This window comes from Apaloderma vittatum, unplaced genomic scaffold (genome assembly GCF_000703405.1).
Source record: "Apaloderma vittatum isolate BGI_N311 unplaced genomic scaffold, ASM70340v1 scaffold8947, whole genome shotgun sequence".
Lineage (NCBI taxonomy): Eukaryota > Metazoa > Chordata > Aves > Trogoniformes > Trogonidae > Apaloderma > Apaloderma vittatum.
The window spans coordinates 35,209-53,693 of NW_009726689.1; the positions used below are offsets into that span (position 1 = coordinate 35,209).

Sequence of the window (18,485 nt, forward strand, 5' to 3'; positions counted from 1 at the left end):
ATCTACCTCAGTGTTTCAGAACCTGTAGGTAGGCTCAGTTTGACATTGTCTATAAAACCAGGAGTGGGGAGGCATGCCACAGAGCAGCTGGATGCTGGCTGAGGCTGGTGGGCAGGAGTATATAACAACAGACAAGCTAATCTGTTTTTCCCAGAGATCAAGCAAACCCATGGTTCCTTAATGTGTCCCAAGTGAACAAGCAAGACATACTTTGATTTGACATCAGGCCATGATGTTGGTGTTAACACACCTTCTTCTATTTGGATCTTGGTCTTTTTTAAATTTTTTTGTCTAGTGGCCATGATCTGAGCCTACTCTAATGTTCATCATGTCCGAGTGGATCTGAGACACTGATAGGTGCTGCCTAAAAGCTTTGCCTGCCCATCTCTGTCTTTGTCCTTCTTGTCCCCTGGAGCAGCTGTACGCTGCTCTGTGGTTCAGCTTTTCAGTAATAGTAAGATCTGCTCTAGCATTAAGCCATAAGAGCTTGACACAGTTAATTGCAATTAAATATGCTGGGAATGATAAGACTGAATTCCCCAGCTACCAAAAAGATGACAGAATGTATCCCTGAGATGGTCGTTCCCACCACTTTGAAATACCAGGAAAAAGACCAAAAAAACCCCACAACACAAAAAAACAACCAACCAAAAAAAACTCCAAACCAAAATGAAGTAGGAGAGTAAAATCAAAAAGAAAAACGAAGAGGAAGATTATGTGACTCTGGACTCCAGCATTACATTACACTGAATGTGTATTTTTTACAATTTCACGGTGTAAGCTTTTCTTCCTCTGTTAAATCCAGTAACTACTTCAGAAGCTGCTGAGTGGAAATAAAACCAAACAAAGTACAGTGCCCAGATTGGGAAGAGTCTGAGCTACATGATCACCAAAGCATTTGGAAATGCTGCTCACAGCTGCAGCCTGTGCATTACCCTTCTCTACTTGGAATCAAAGCAGTCTTTCAACAACATTGAAAATAGTCTCAGTCTGTGCCTGCATTTTCCAAGGTCCTTTCTTACTTAGTTACCTGTACCATCATATCAGAAACTTCCCTGAACAAATAAATGAAATCTTAAACAAAGAACTCATTCAACTCTAAATTAAAATAATCATGTAATCCTTCAACCCACCAAGTTACCTTTCATCTTTTTTTATTTTTTAATTTATCTTACCAGCTTCAGCAAGTGGCTGTAATAAAGTGTCACATTAAGGTATTCATATTCATTAGTGTTCAGGTCTTTGTTCTTTTAATAGTGTTGGAAAAAACCTACAAAGAGGCTGTATTAGGCGGCTGTCCAATCTGTGTGTTTGATCTCCTTCTGACTTCAGAAGTCAGAAGAGGAGAAAAAACAACATTGAGAACAGTTCTTTTGAATGTCAGACAGGAAGTATATGATTTCTGAACCAGCCAAGTGTTAATTGGTGTCTGCCCCAACCACAGTACAAATAAGATTCAAAACCAGTTAATGTACAGACATGAATCTCTGCTATTGACAGAGTAAGCCAGGATACTAGAAGGCAGGAAAAAGTGCAATTATTACAAGTGCAGCCCAGAGAGGATCTCTTCAGAGATCACTTCCACGCATCATGTTAAATTATGCTGTTTGGGTGCCAACCGCCCAACAGGGCATTACAGACTTTTCTGAGGGATTAACCAAACCGGCTGCTGAAATTTCAGAGGTGCTTGTAGCACTGCATTCGGACAAACTACCCATCATCATCAATTTCTGTTTCCAGCAAAGGTAATGAAGTTCCCCAGCACTACCCTGCACTGCCTGAACAACATATCCCATTGCAAACACTCCTGTCATGGCACAATGGCAAGTTGATTTGATGCAAAGAAGCATCAGAAAGGAAAATAAAAAACTGCTGCTATGTTCCTGGGGAAAGCCAACTGATTAATATTACAGTTGTCAGTGAGCTGGGCTTGGCAGACCCAAATGCTCTTTGCAGTTTCGGGGATCTTAACAGAGAAAGAAAACAGCCTACAGAAAAAGAAAATGGGAAAAATCTTCTATGCTAATTATTTCTTCTGATGTTTGTGGACACGTTTCTGCAATTCTGATTAAATCTAAACTTGGGTTAGATGGGGAGATAACACTTTAAGCCTCATCTCCTGAGAAATCAGTCATCAGCGCTGAGTGACAACCACTTTGCTACTTAGCCATGACAGTCTAACTTATCCTAATGTAAATTGGCAACAGTTTCTTCTGTGCGTGGCAGAGGAAAACCGAGGAGAATTCAGATAGAGGAATTACCATCATTAACAATCAATTTTTCTCTTAACAGCCATAGTGGAATTAGGTTTTCAGAGGACCCCCTGGGATTCCGAGACACTCCCTCCCATGAGCAATGAGTCTGAAGCTGGAGTCACCACTAACTTTGGGACGCTCCTGTACATAGGGACACACGGTGCTGCCGGTGGACATGGATTTTGCTGAAGGGTAGGCTTGCTCCTGCCAGGAGAAAGGCAGGCTCTCCACTCTGCGTTTATTTAAATACTAGTGGGAAAACCAGATAAATCCCTCAACATGGATTATTAGGCAGACACAGCCTAATCCCTACTCGACCCCACCTCATGTTGCTTCACCTGGGAGCCAGCACTGGACCTCAGCACATCCTTCTGTGCCAAGCTGGTTGGCGCACACATGTCCATGAGCACATGCACAAACATGGGAAGGAAATACAATCCAGTAAACAAAAAATTAAAATGCCTTTATACTATGCCTGAAAGGTACGCCTCAGAGTAAGTGAAATATTTCATCTTCTTTAAAAGGAAAAGGAAGGATAGAAGTCTGGTATTAATATGCTCCACCACCTACATGTCCTTTGAATGCCAGATATAACTGTGATTTTTGAAAGGGTAGAAAGCAATGAAACCAAACCACCTGCAGCTTTGCCCAGCCAGACACCACAACCCAAAGTCATTAATCAGTTTCTGATCAATCTTGTCTACAAGCAGCAGTCAGTCAACTCTCTGTTATCACCCATTCATCACACCATGCCCTAACTCACTGCACCATCAGCCACCAATCCACCCCTAGTTAGGATGTCCTAGTGCCAGGACACCTCAGCTGCTCACCTCAGCTACTGGGATGCCTTCGGGGGGACGGCACTGAAGCAGGACTTCTTGCTCCAGGGACACTTCTTTCCCCAAGGGCTCCTGCTCAAAAGTTTTCCGTAGATCTGGTAAGGGAAAAGGAGGAGATAAAGAGTCAGTAGTATTAACAGCTGGTTGTTTAAATTACATTTCATTGCCAAACTGCATCAATTCTAAACAGAGAAAATAGCATTTCTTCGCCCTGGAAAGTGAAGAACTTAAGACTGGGACATGTTTTCACTCTATCCCAACATTAGGCTGTCGAAAATTTCACAGTGGATTTATTATTTATATTGTAGTAAAGCATGTGAACCCATCAAGAATCCAAGGCCTCGCTGTGGAAGGTCATATCCAGACACAAAACAAAAAGTGAAAAAAGTCCCTTCTTCAGATAATTTACATATGGTAAACTATGCCAGTGAAAAAAAGTAATTAAAGAAAGTTACGGAAAATAAATAAATCTGTAAAACAACAGCACAGAAGTTTAGCCTCCTCAAACTCACAGATTAAAGTGCTCATTCTGTGATTTAATGTACTTTTAGTCTATAAGCATTAACTTTACAGCTTTAGCTAATTCGTCTTCACCTTATCACTATCCTTGTAGCAATAAATAGGCAATAATAATGACAATCGTAATGCAGAGCTGAACTGTGCTTGGATCCCTGCACAGCACCTCAGAAATGTGTCAGGCAGAGAGGGCATTGAATGCACCTCCAAGCACTGGACCAGTTCATCATACTGGACAGCTGTGCACTCTGGGTTTTTTTGCGTACTTCCATAGTATCTTTGCGTTGTTGGTAAAACTGACTTGAGAAATTCCCTTCTTAACACTGGCTCCACATTTCTGAATCAGATATGCACATTCTCTGGGAAGATAGGGTTTTGGAGAACCCAGCATTCAGCCCCAGTAGTAATTGGGGATGTTCCTCCCTGCTGCTGGTTCCTGCTGCAAATGGACCTGGAGCCGGCCTGACTTTAATAAACAACCTTGCAAAAAAGTTATTTTTCTTTTACTTTTTGTTCTGAAGTCAGACCAGTTTCCTATGCCAGCTCACCCTGTGGTTGCACGAATACCTGTGTCATATTGGAAACAAGTCATATGGGAACAATTTAAGAGGCGAGTATTTCATATTTTGAAGCCATAACCTGCAGCTATGCTGGAAAACAGATCACTGAACTGAATTTTACAAATAAACCATCCAAAGAGTTATTTTTCATCTAAACTACCTCCAAGATCTGATTTACAGCTGACCCCACAAGGAACTGCATCAGCACTACCAAAAGCCAAAATCTGGGGCAAGTAACCGCACGTGGAAAAGATATGGTGTGTGCCATCAAAATTGGCTCCTTTCTAACTCACCTTTGGATAGCACAAGACCTCTGTATCTTAGCCCATATTGGGAAAATATGGTTGTTCAACTACCTAGAATTAAATGCCAATCTAATTGTACTATGAAAAAAACTCTGTCAACGATGTAGATGCTCGTTTTAACTTAAGGTGATAATATGGTAAATGTCTAAGGTCCTTAACCCATGCATCTCTCTGGTGAAACTGAGGCATTTCTGTTCTTCCCTGGTACCGCAGGCATGAAAGCAGTGAGACCAAGCCCCGCTCTCTCCCCATCACTGGCAATCTTGCTCCCTCTGGGTGTACCAGGCAGGGATGCCAAGAGCCCCTCTGATGGGACAGGATTTCTGGCCACAGTTTAGGGCACAGAAAAATAAGCTCTGACAGATCTTCCTGTGGCAATATAAGAAATTATTGTCTCCAGTTGTCTGCTTGTTTGGGGGTTACCCTCTGTTGAAAGGAAGCACATGCCAATGTTACAGCTACCTCACTACAAAATCCACCATTTTAATCTCAGTTGTCGATGAAGGAGGCTTTAACATACCACACTGGATAACTTATGGCAAAGAGGAGGAGCAAAATTTGGAAGTGATCATTTCTCAGGATGATCCGCCAAACTTCACTAGACTGCGCCTGTCAGCATGCTTGTCACCCTGGAGTTATTCCAGGCCAGTGAGGCTTGTTCATGTAAGAGTGACCAGAGCAAGCAACTGGCCAGGATGGTCAGTCTCCAATGCCTGCATGTAGCAATAACCGCGCTGTCAGCTCCAGCATCACCAGCCCACCAGCTTCATCTCACCCTCTCTGACAGTCTAACCAGCGGATGTTTGGGTTGTATGGCTCAACTGGAGTAAAACCAAAACCTTCCAGGTGCCCTGTGGGTGGGAGTCATTCCAAGGACAAAATGCTGTATCTTGGCTTGCTGTACTACTGCACATTAAACATGAAGATGAGCAGCTCTTTCAGGTGTTGGTGGGTTTCTTGGGATGTGACATTATTCCTTTGGCCCAGGCTCCTCACACATCCTATGGGCTTGATAATGCCAGGTTAAGGTAGTTTGCTTTAAAATAGCAAAGAATTGGGGTTATATTGCAAATACTATCCGTATGATCATATTATTGCTTGTTCCACAGGTATTTCCAAAGGAAAATAATAAGATCCACATCACATACACCTTGGTGCATCTAGCAGGTACACATACGTGCATGGTGCAGACAACCATAACAGAGTGTTGTGCTCGGATGCCATGACTGAGGATTAGAAAGTTACTGTGCTGGTAATAGAAGCATATAAGCACAGTAATAAATAGTATATTAATAATAGCTTTCAGGTGTTAAAGATACCAAAGGATTAAGACAGTGAGGTAGATTAGATAATGATCCAAAGTTTTTCCTTGACATGTTGATTTACTGTCCTGTCTACAGCTCCCGAAACATTAATAGACCTCTGAAGTTCTCCATAGCCTCGCCTGCACAATAATCACCTCTGTCATAAAGAACTTGGCTTTAAAAAAATCAAAACAACAAATTTGATTGCAAAGAAAAGTAAAAAGCATTAGTCGAAAAATCACAGAATCACAGGATTATTGAGGCTGGAAAAGGCCTCTGAGATCATCAAGTCCAGCCTATGACCCAACACCACCACATCAGCCAGACCACGGCACTAAGTGCCACATCCAGCCTCTCCTTAAACACCTCCAGGGACGGTGACTCCACCACTTCCCTGGGCAGGGCATTCCAACGCCTGAGCACCCTCTCCATGAGGAATTGTTTCCTGAGATCCAACCTAAGCCTTCTCTGACACAGTTTCTGGCCGTGCCCTCTCATCCTGTCACTCGTTGCCTGGGAGACGAGCCCGACCCCCACCTGACTACACCCTCCCTTCAGGCAGTTGGACAGAGTGCTAAGGTCCCCCCTGAGCCTCCTCTTCTCCAGGCTAAACACCCCCAGATCCCTCAGCCTCTCCTCACAGCACTTTCCCTCCAGTCCCTTCCCCAGCCTCGTTGCTCTCCTCTGGACCCACTCCAGCCCCTCAAGGTCTTGCTCGCAGTGAGGGGCCCAGCCCTGCACACAGGGCTCTAGGGGAGGCGTCACCAGTGCTGCGCACAGGGGCAGGATTACATCCCTGCTCCTGCTGGCCACGCTGTTCCTGACACAAGCCAGGATGCCGTTGGCCTGTGTAATAACAGCAAACAAATCCCATTTTAACCTCTCTATTATCAACAGCTGGAATTGCTGGATATGCACAGCCCCTTTTACCCGGGAAGTGTTTCAGTGGGGCTGTCACAGGTGAGACAAACCCTGCTGCACCTGGCTCCCCCCACTGCCCCTCACCCACAGAGCCCTGCTTCGTGTAGATGCTTTAACGGCACCATTGGATTTGAGTAGGTCAATGATCCACAAACTAAAACCACACTAAGTAAGGGCTTTGTCATAATAGACAGTAATGTTCCCAAAGGAGCCATTAGATACTATTGAGTAAATGATACTGCTTTTGGGGGGCAAAGTACATAATTGAGTATTTACAAGACTGGGAGCTCTTACATCCTGTTCTGTGGCTCCGTCCCATGTGTTCACAGCTTTATTCCACCAGAACTACCCACCACCTCCTGCTGCAGCCATACCACCTAGAAATAGCTACAGACAGCAGCTGCACAGGGCAGGATTTACCTCACCAAGCATGAGGTTCGTCGGTTGTAACAGACAAATAAGTTAACAAGGCAAATTTTTTAAGTAATAAAGAAGCAGTGGGCCTGGACGAACAACTTAGTATTTGCTCTAACTATCACAAAACACTCTGCTGGGACAGCACTGGGCTTTGAAATCACCGTTGTTGTGTTTTTTTTTTTTAAGATGGCTCTTGCTATGATTTCTGCGGATAACAACAACATGCTTCTAATTCTTCTATTTTCAGCTTCCTCTGCCATTTAGCAATTATAGTCATCATGGCAACTTCACACTGTTGACCGGGAGCGGATGAGCTTGCTAACATACTGAGGGACTTTGGATCTTTTCCAAACAGAGTATTTCCAAGAATATTTTTCACTTTTTCAAAGTGTTATATAAGGTATAAGTTGCAAGCAAGGACAGAAAGGATACACTTTCCCACAGAATGCCAAAAGAAAAATAAAATACATTCCATCTGAAAAAAAAAAAGTTTTAACAATCTTCAGCAAATATGCCTGAAAAAGCAAAATAGTAAAACATATGATCCATTCTGGGTCAGGACCTCATTGTCTGTGACGAGGCAGTGTGAATTATTAAAGCCTTGGGTTGGCAGCAGCCCTGCTAATGCGACACTGTGAAAGAACCTTCTCTACCCTCACCTTCAATAGGAAGAGACACAAGAGCAGCAGCTGCACTTTCTTTCCATTGTTATTTCGGTAAAGTAGAATAATTCCTGACTGACTGCATGAGCAATACTCTTCCTGCCCTTATACAGATAATACTGCTGCCACAGCTCATTTTTTCTGGAGCTGACCAAGTGTTGGTGGGCAGCAATGCTGAAGAGTCTGCTTTGTTTTTCTCACCATCTACCTCATCCAGATGCAGGGTGGGGATGTCACCACCAGGCTCAGGGGACAGGCTGTACCCCCATCAGGCACTTTTTCCCCAGCTCTAGCTGCACTTCAAGGCTGTCCTCATTAAAAGAATCCAAGGAGAAGAATTAAAATTCTAGTCTGCCACCTTGAGCCAGACTCTATTTTCTTTACTAATGCATAGTCTTAGTAAATTCAGAGTGGGCTCTTGTGGCATATATCGCAGCACATTTACAGCATACTTAAGACAAGACTTTGCTCTAAGACTCCTGAAATACTCCCGCACAACCCTCTCTGGTGAGGACAGATGGCTGCACTCAGAGCTGCATTGAAATGTGAGAATTTCCACAAGCATATAGCTGGAATACTACAATGAGAAATCAGAATCTCAGTGTACACCACATTGTAGCTTTATTCCTGAACTGCTATGCCTTTTGGGGAGAGGAGCATCAGGATTTAATTTTGATGTATGACAACCTTTAATGCACAGTAAGCTTACAAACTACACAGAATTTGCATGGTCACATGCTAAAGGTAATAGTTTTTACAGGAACTCATGGCATTTCTCCACTTCCTTTTCTACTGGCAGCTTCTGAGAAATAGCAAAGAATAACCCTATTCTCCTTTTTTATCAAATGTGGTTTATCTCTTTGCTGTTCTGAGTTTTACTGTGATGGGCGGGTGGGTAAAACTTTAAGGATATTTTTTATTATTTCTGAGAAATGTGATAAGAGGCAGATCAGAAGCCTTCAAGGTAGTGCTAATGCAAGGGTGACTAATGAATGAGCAGAAAAACAGACACTTGTCAGCAAGGAATTAGATGTAAACCAGAAATGAACAGAACAATGCAGCATTACTGTCAAGGAAAGATGGATTTCTGTCCTTGGTAGACCTTAAAGACTCCATCCCCCTTCTAGTAACTCCAAAGTCAATTTGCCTTCTACAACAAAAAACTGAAAAAATGAGCAAGCTTTAAGAGCACAAAAAGAAAAATCACATTATTTTATATCCAACTTTCCTACTAACTATGCCTATTGAGAGAATTATGTTTAGTGTTTGCTTTCAGAGAAATAAGGTCTTAAGAATGTGAAAAGACCTTCACAAGAAGCTTATTTTATATGGGTAAGTCTATAAAGGCAAACATGTAATAAGCAAAAAATGCAGTTAAAACACTAGGAAAAAAGGTAATGCGGCTTGTTATTATTTTAATCTTTACTAGAGGAACAAGTCAGCCAAGTTCTCCACTTCAAGCTTTTGTCCTACCGTGAAAGTGTTCTCAAGAGGTAAGGTTTACTGTTATTTTAATTTTACCTAGCCTAGTAAGAAACACTCAAAAATAATTGTGGAAATAAGAGGAAAATGCCACTGATGTTCTACATAACAAAAGAAGTCCCACATGCTTCTGAAAACACATCTCACTGCATTTATTCCCAAACTTGGATGGCTGATGCTGAGTTAGAGAAACACAACTAATGCTGTGAAACTGGCCTGTTCCTCTTCAATCACTTTCCACGGTGCAGATAGAGTTAAGTGATGCCTTTTTCTGCAAAAAAGGCATTAAGAGACTGAAGCACAACTCTAAATGCAAGAAACCAGGTGCTATCAGGCATACTTTGGCCTCTCTTTTCTGTCCACAGCTGAGTCTAGGACCTTTGTGCAGCAATCAATCACACCAGTAGGTAAGTAACGGAGAGGTTCAGCACAAAAATATCTATTTTTTCACCCCTTCCTCATTTTCTCCTTGTGTGGTTCCAGCTCTCAGACACAGTCTGACAATGACACAGTCACAGGAGTGTCATCGGTCTTTAACCCTGCAAATTCCTCTGAAACCTCTGTCAATTGCTTTCCTAAGTGTGGCACCTTGCCCTGCCGAGTCGCCTGCAGCGTCAGCCCCACGCTGGTGCAGATCAAAGCCTCCGGCCCTTCTCCAATGCACCACCGCTCATGGGATGAGACTGCAGCTGGCCAGAGCTGTGCTTTCAGCCAGCTCAAGTACCAGCAGCTGGACAGAGGAAATACATCAATACCTCAAAACCCCATCTTCATACTCAATACATAACTTTGCGCCACTTTTTCCTCCTCTGGAGGGCCTGTTTCACATCTGGCCAGCACTAAAGACAGATGCTGTAGCACCATGAGGCTGCCCCAGCCACCTTCTTAGCCTGGAGAGGAACACAAAATTAGAATCACAGAATGGTTTGGGTTGGAAGGGACCTTCAAGCTCATCTAGTTCCTCCTCTCTTCAGCTCTAAGTTAGTTCAGTCAGGTGCAGAACACTTTTTTGTGACACAGCTTCTATTTGGGCTATGCTTATAATGAACAAGGACCCACTCAACACATCTTGTATTGACAAAAATGTAAAAAATACAAGCAAGCAAACTTTATCAAGAATTCACTGACCAGATGGGTTCTCACGTATACAACAATTGCACTGTTCTCCTCCTCTTATATTTTTACTTGATAGCTCAATATTTATTGTTTTTCTTTGTAAGCTGAAGTTGAAAACTTAGAAATTTCATCCTATTCATTATTTTATTTGGTGACTGAAGATGGAATCCATAGTTCTTGCTTTTCAAATAAATCTAAATGTAAAGTTCAAATGACTCAACCACAACAGGAACCTTTTTAGATGGCAGAATACTAAAGGTCCTAAAGAAACATCAGGTATACCTTGCAATTCATACGTAGAATTGAATTTACAACACACTGAAACAGAAAATAGTTTGTATAAGCATGGTATTTTGTTGTGGTTGCTCTTCTGACACACTAATCTGACTCACACAACTGTCTGGTCACTACCAAAACAGACACAAAATTTTGTTAATTCCCCAACTGCAATCAATGTTTCACTATCAGGCACTAAGCAGACTCTACTAAAAGATGATAATTTCTTAGTCATGACAACATAAGCAGGATATTCTCAAGGCTCCTACTGAGGGATTCAATTTGTATAATTTCAGTACAGGGGTTTCCTTTTTGTTTTTAAGCAATGCTAACAGTGAAGTCAAGTCCATCTTGAGTTATAAAGTCTTAGCTCTTTATTACAAAGCAATATTACTGTTGTAACTGCATTTTTAAATTTGGGAGCTGGTTATGCCTGTTAACTTGGGAAGCAGTACAGAAACATGCCTGTCAGGAGCAAAAGCAGAATGACACTATCAATTTCATTAAATGCTCAGTTAACTTTGCTGCTGCCCTTTCTGTGATCTGCCATTCTCTCTGCAGTAAACTCAGCTCAAGACTACATGCCACAGTTATTCCCTTATCAACTACAAGCAGCAGATATTGATTAGTAGGAATTTAAATGGTACACAAGGAAGGAATTAAGGTCCTGTCTCTGCTAACCCTCACACACACTCACCAAAGCGCACAAAACATTTTTGGGTTATTTTTTAATACAGCATATCCCCAAAGTACCTTCCTATTACAATTTTCAAGTGATGTCCTTTCCACGTCTCTCTTACCTCAGCATCCACCCAACTTTGTATCTACTGCAAGATGTTCTAATGCTTTGGTGGCTACAGGAACACATCTTCATAGCCTTGCTTGGATTAGGTGTGTGGAGGGAAGAAAGACATTGCAGCAATGTTAACATGGAGCATGGGCCCCAGTGCTAAAACATGAGATAACCAAGTGTCAGTAAAGAATCTGTGATTTATTTTTTTTCATATCTGTTTCTTTGTATGACTGCATACTCTCTGTAAGTGGAGATAAACCATCAGGTGAACCACTCTACTTTTCTGTACTGCATTTATCTTATCAGTTTACAGTATCTGACATGCATATATTAGCTACATTCCTTTGAAAAAATGTCTGGGAGAAAAAACGCTTTCAGATAAGTAGATAGGAAACTAATATCAAATTATATAAAAGATTAACAAATGCAGTTCCCTATTATATGAGGGCTTTTCAGTTGTTGTTTTGTTTTTTTTAAATCTGATTTAAAATAATGAATAAAAGAAGAGACTATCCACATTCATTACACCAAAAAATATTGAGTAACAGAAATTACAGAGAAAGCTGCGATTTTCTTATAGGTTTTCAAGAAAATCAAAACCTGGCAGTAGATTTAGGGCTTATATTCTTACTTTATTTTCTCAAGGACAGCATGGGTTAATATTATGAAGTCAGTGAGGCTTCAGAAACACTGAACTCGAGCAAATGAAAAGTGAGGTTGCTCTATGCACATAGGCTCAAAGCAATTTGTCTTAGCCACCCCTTTATTATCTGATCAAAAAATTAGGTCAAATAGTGCAGCTATTGTTTAGGCTTTATCAGATGTATTTTCCAGTGGGTTTAACTCTACTCTCGTTTACACAGGCTCAGATCTCATTCATCCTTTTAATAGGAATTTTGCCCTGTTAGGTTTTCATCTGTACAATGACATCAGTCTTGTTACATAAAACAAACATTAAAACTTCATATTGGTCTTGGTATTTTTTTCAGCCAAGAGTAAAACCACCTAACTCCCCTCCTTCCTCCCACCCTACTTCCACAAAAGTAACATTTTTTAATTGAGCAGAAAAACTATACCAAAACATATTAGTGACTCCTAGTGCTCCAAACAGAATGTGCTTAGAAAAATAAAAAATGTGTGAATAAATAGGAAACGCTTTTTAGCACTTTCACAGGCCAGTATCTCAGAAAAATGTATTACATCTTTCCAGTTCCATCAAGATATGCATTAGCTGTTCCTACCTTGCTGGTTACTGAGATACCTAGAATGGCAAATTGAAAATTATTCCCAACAAATCTGCTAGTTTAAGAGGATGAAATGCTCAGCTCTGTTCTCATGGGGAGACCAGTGCCTCAGGAAGATCAATTCCATGAAATAGAAAAAAAAGCTCCTTTTCAGAAACAGCCTGCACAAGGGAGTGATTTCCTAGCCATGGTCCAGGAGTGCAATGATGAGATGTCATTTAAGGCCCTGATCACTTAGGAAGCCAGGATGTTGGCTTTAGACTCAAGACTATTTTCCTGTTTGTATTGATATCATGGGCAGCCTTTGAAAACTAGCAGCATCTTCACTCCATATTTATAGATTACTCCCTTCCTGAATAGCTGAAGCTCTTGGCCAGAGCTATGTCGAAATTGATTTTCACAGAGAACTTTCATTGACTAGGTTGTTATGTACTTTCTGACACATGCCTGACCCTGCATTAAACAAATACAAGCTGCATTTCCAGGACGCACATTTTTCACACTTTCAAATTACTTTTCAGTTAATTCTATTACACGCTCAGTGAACAGAGATGTTGCATGTTATTTTTTTTGTTTGTTTTGTTTTAATGGAGTGCAGCTCCAGCCCTTGAGAGGACACAGTAATTCCAGAAGACTGGTGGGCATAAGAGAGAAAAGAGAGAAAGAGGAGGAAAAAAGAAGGTGGCTGCCCGAGAGGTTGTGGAGTGTCCTTCTCTGGAAACATTCAAAACCCAAATGGACATGGTCCTGTGTGACCTACTGTAGGTGATCCTGTTCTGGCAGGGGGGCTGGACTAGACGATCTTTTGAGGTCCCTTCCAACCCCTGACATTCTGTGATTCTGTGAAAGAGGATGAGGAGGAGGACAAGAAGAGGTAGAAGGAAAGAGGCTTTTCTTAATGTGCCAAGTATGGCTAGTTATGCTACAGTTCTACCTGTCAAGATGAAATCACGAGGTTCAGGTATCAAGACAAATAATAATATAAGCAGAGCACTTTACATGCTCCATTTACGCCTCATCTTTCCCAAAGGTCTCAGCACTCACTTTTTTTACCAAATAAAAGTGAAGACTGCATTGACGACAAACATGCTCTAGTCGAGCTGCAGACAGAGATGGACTCTTCTCTCCCTCTTAAGTTTTGGACATTCTTAACTTTCTGGATTGATAAATACTGGGTGTACTCCACCTTGCATCCTAGTCTCACAGTACATTGTATAATCATCCAAACCCTTATCAGCTATGTTTAGAGTTCATTAGAGTCATAGAATCTTTTAGGCTGGAGAAGACCTTTAAGATAATTGAGTGCAATTGTCAACCTTGCACTGCCCCATACACCAGTAAGCACATCTTCCTTGCCAGCTGCTGAAGAACCCCAAATTTAGGGACACGAGGTTAAAGAAACACAAAACCAAATGCATATTTGAGTTACAAACACATACACTCATTTACATCTTTGAATACACAAATATGGAACCCACACTTTCCAGATGACAACTAGTTCCTGACCAGAAAAGTCCCAAATTGGACTTGGCAGCCGATGGGAGTGCCTGACCCCAGGGTCCCAATGATAGCCCACAAAAAAAACCAAAACCAAAAGCAAACCTCAGAACAACAAACAAACACTGGAGTAGCCACACCAGTACTACTCATGGGGAAGACAACCTGTCTCAGTGCATGATGCTCTTCTCCAGTAAAAAAACAGGATGCAGAAACATGAGCAGCACACAGGAACCTGATAGACCAGCAATATCAAACACACCATCAACTTAAACCCCTCAAGAGTCTCCTTAGGAGCCTTTTATACGGAGCACCATGGTCTATTTGGGTCACCTGACCCATCATCTCCTTCCCATAGGCACAGCTGCCTCCCTTCCTTCCTGTGATTGCCCAGTCAACAGCCTGGCAGCAACAGGAAGGTGTCCTAAGTGGCCTCAGGTTAGTGTGGCTATAGAAAATTTTTATTGTGGTACTCTCAAATCAGGACAAACTTCCTGGAATTTATTTAATTAAGACTATTCTAAAAAAAACCAACAACCAACCAACCCAAACCCCAACAAACTAAAATTCTAGAAATATCACTGAAGTTATTGTTTCCCTCTCTTCAAAATATAGAAACTGTATATTATGAACACTCTCAATAGAAATTTGGACATCTGGGAAGAAAAGTCAACTGATATAAAATAACTTGCATACATGTACAATGTACCTGTTGAATAGAAATTAAGTGCATAGGTATGGCACTACACAAAAGTAACCATCAAGTCAAATACACTCAGACTTCTAAACTGTATTCGTTTACTGGTCATCTGTCAAGGGCTAACTGGCAGGACATGAAAATCTACTTAATGAGTTAACCCAGGAGTCATAATCTAAAAAATTTGTTCAAACATTGCTAAGCCTCTCTGAAGTGCCGACTATTTAGAAGAAAAAAAAATGAAATCGCTTGCTTTGGTTTCAGTACAGAAAAAGAAAATCATCAAAGTCTTGAAAAGTTTCAAGCCATGGTAAGGCACTATGCACAGAAGTAATGGCATTTCTAATCTTGCAGGAAGACTGTCTGTACAATAATTTTAACTCCCCTTAACCCTGGGGAATTCTTTCTCTGAGGTTAGTCCACTACTCAAAAGTACAAGTCTTCTATTTCCAGTCAGTTACTTGGACTAAAAGCATTCAGAAATGGGTATTTAAATTGTACCTCTGAGATTTGTATCTGGATGTTTACACAGAAGGTCACTCCTTTTCGAAGATTAACCACGTAATACTTTCTCAAGAACAAAAGGAGAATCAAGCTCTAAATGGAGAGTTTTAAATGGCAGAGAGTCCTTCTCCTAATATGTCTGTGAAAAGGTTTATTTCACTGCAAGAAATCTTTTATCTCATTATAAATTGTTAGGCACAGTGCAGAAAATAGAAGTATGCTGCAAACCCAGCTCCTAACGACCTTTTCTCATAAAATGTATTTTTGCTGAGGTCAAAACAGTGGAAGAGATACAATTCCGGATGATATATTCTACTCCCATCATACAAAACTAGATTTCATCACGTGAAAGAGAAATGGGAGTCCCCAATGTGACTACTCTATTACAAAGGAAAGCACCTCTTTGAAAATTAATGAACATTAAATATTTGCACAGTCAAATGAAGATCTGTTTTCAAGGAACTAGTTGCCCTGTGTTCTTGAGGTCTAAGCTGGGAATGGTTCAAAATAAATACGGAGGGTAGTAGCCATGAATAACAATGATGAAATATTAGAATTGAGAAAATCACTTTCAAATTCCGATATGATTACATGATATGCTACACATACACTTTTTCTTTGTTAAGGACAGTAGCTTTATTATATGAATGCAGAGATTTATATTTTCAGCTGAGCAGAAAAAGACTGAGGGTGCTGGTAGACACCAAGTAGACCAGGCATCAGCAATGTGCCCCTGTGGCAAACAAGCCTGATGGTATCCTGCGTTGCATCAGAGAAAACATTGAAATCCGGTCGAGGAAGGGGATCCTTTCCCTCAAATCAGCACTGGAGAGGTCATACCTGGACTGTTGGGTCCAGTTCTGGGCTCCCCAGTTCAAGAGAGACATAGACATATTGGAGAGAATCTAGCGAAGGGCCATAAAGATGACCAGGAGACCAGAGCATCTCTCCTACAAGATAAGGCAGAGAGAGCTGGGACTGTTCAGCCTAGAGAAGAGAAGGCTCAGGGGGATTGCCTCTGTATGTTCCAACACCTGAACGGAGGGTGCAATAAGGATGGAGTCAGGCTCTTTCCAGGGATGTCCAGTGACAGCACCAGAGGCAATGGGCACAAGCTGGAACACAGGAGGTTCCCTCTGAACATCAGAGAAAAACTTTTCATTGTGAGGGTGACTGAGAATCAGCACAAGTTGCCTGGAGAGGTGGTGAGGTCTCCCTCCTTGGAGATATCAAAAAGCCATATGAACATAGTCCTGAGCAACCACTTCTAGGTGGCCCTGCTTGAGCAAGAGGTCACTTTCAATCTCAACCACTTTGTGCTTCTGTGAGAAGAACAATTGTCACTCCATTTCATAGTTTGCTTTGGTAATATTCATATTCATTAGCTTCAGACACTTTTCTTAAGATGTAACTGTTATACTCAGGAAATACTTTTTGACGCTTTCCCCATACACAAAGGAGGAAAACAAGATTTTGCTCATAAGGACAGGATAAACTGAAATTTATATGAATGCTTCTGAAGTCCTTAATTTTATTATGCATCAGTAAATGTAGAAAATACAATGCCTAACTGGTCAGAAACAACATATCTCTCCCAAATGGCAGAATCTCCACTTTTTCTCACTCGAACACCATCAACTCAACATGCAGAAAGACACTCACATGCAATGCGGACGTAGGCTTTTCGGCTCTTGGTGGTGCCGGCTGAACTCCAGGCAACGCACTGGCACCAGTAATCTTCGGGCCCAAATAGCTCCTCAACTTGCTGGCGGGAAATCTCAATGCTTACCTCTCGGACAATCAGACCTGTCAAGGTACAAGTAACACTGGTCAATACTAGGCTTACAGATAAGAAGAAAAAGGTATAGGTACAGAAGCCTGTTTGCAAAGTTAGTGTGAGACCTTACAGCTCTGTACCAATATTTACGTGACACCACGGACTGTCATAAGGATGTGAAGGGGAAAAACCCGAACACTTCATCTGCTTAATAAAAGAAAGAAAGAGATGAATGAAAAACTGATCACTGTGATTTTGACCTCTAATGAGGTATGTGTTAGACAAATAAAAATTTGTTAGACAAATAGAAAGAACATTACCTCAGCTGATACAAATTTCACCATGTCCCTAGGACAATTTACATCAAGTGATGAACCAGCCCAATTTTATTTTCATATGAATACCATAAAACCAGAGTAATTCAATTTATATGACTGCCTTAGCCCTCCTGTATTTCATCTCCTTTTGCTAGACAGATACAGCACAGGGAGAAGTTCTGTTCACTCTGACACTGAACTGTCCAGGAAAATGGATTTTACCATTGCAGAAAAGGTCCCAATACTCTGTAATGGTAGGCACATGTGCTGCACTATGGTTATTGCAAGCTGCAGTTTGGGGACGATTACTGTCACATATAGTGCAGATATCATGGCATTTTTTAGGTGGTTATATAATACAGTGCAATACACTTCAGTATCCAATGGTTTCCCTGGCCTTGGCGTCCATAACACACTGCAGCACAAGCCCTCCCCAAACCCACAGTGGCACCAAGTACGACAGTGACCCACTCGCTATCCTTCCAACCAGACTGATAATTGCCCACATTTCCCACACAGTGCTCTCTGTTGGGAAGCCACTTCGCTTCTTCTAAGTACAAGGAAATACTGCAGCGTCTCCGACACCACTGCAAGGACCGCTGGTAGGGTGTTGATCCTCTAATGACAACCACCATGTTTCACACCGACACAACCCCTTTCTCTGCCTCAAAATGTGCTGCCTGGTCAAAATGCTCAGAATTCCAGCCAAGATACTGGGCGGGGGTGGGAGAGAGTGCTTACACTTCTTGTCAGCATATTTGGTCTCTGTTGCCAAAGCCAAAGTATCAATAAATTCCTAACGTGTGTCTGCCTGTAGAAAACACCATTGCCATTTCAATAAAGCACGCTTGCAAACTGCCTTGAATATACAACTTCACATAAAAATATTTTTTGTAGTGGGACTGATTTTCTTTTTCCTTCTAGAATTGCCAGGAAACTCGACCGAAAGACCCCTGGATGCACAGTTTGTCCCCATCACCACGCACCAAGGGGCAGGTCCTTC

General features: G+C 41.6%; 1 protein-coding gene across 1 annotated transcript in view; it reads right to left on the reverse strand.

Annotated features, from left to right (window-relative positions):
* Positions 1–18,485, reverse strand: part of UNC5C (unc-5 homolog C (C. elegans)) — a gene marked incomplete at its 5' end in the record, with an annotated part of 69,666 nt that overhangs the window by 32,034 nt on the left and 19,147 nt on the right. The window contains 2 exons of the mRNA XM_009873383.1: positions 3,086–3,189; positions 17,051–17,194. Coding sequence (XP_009871685.1) covers positions 3,086–3,189; positions 17,051–17,194 — 248 coding nt within the window. The remainder of the gene's footprint in view (positions 1–3,085; positions 3,190–17,050; positions 17,195–18,485) is intronic.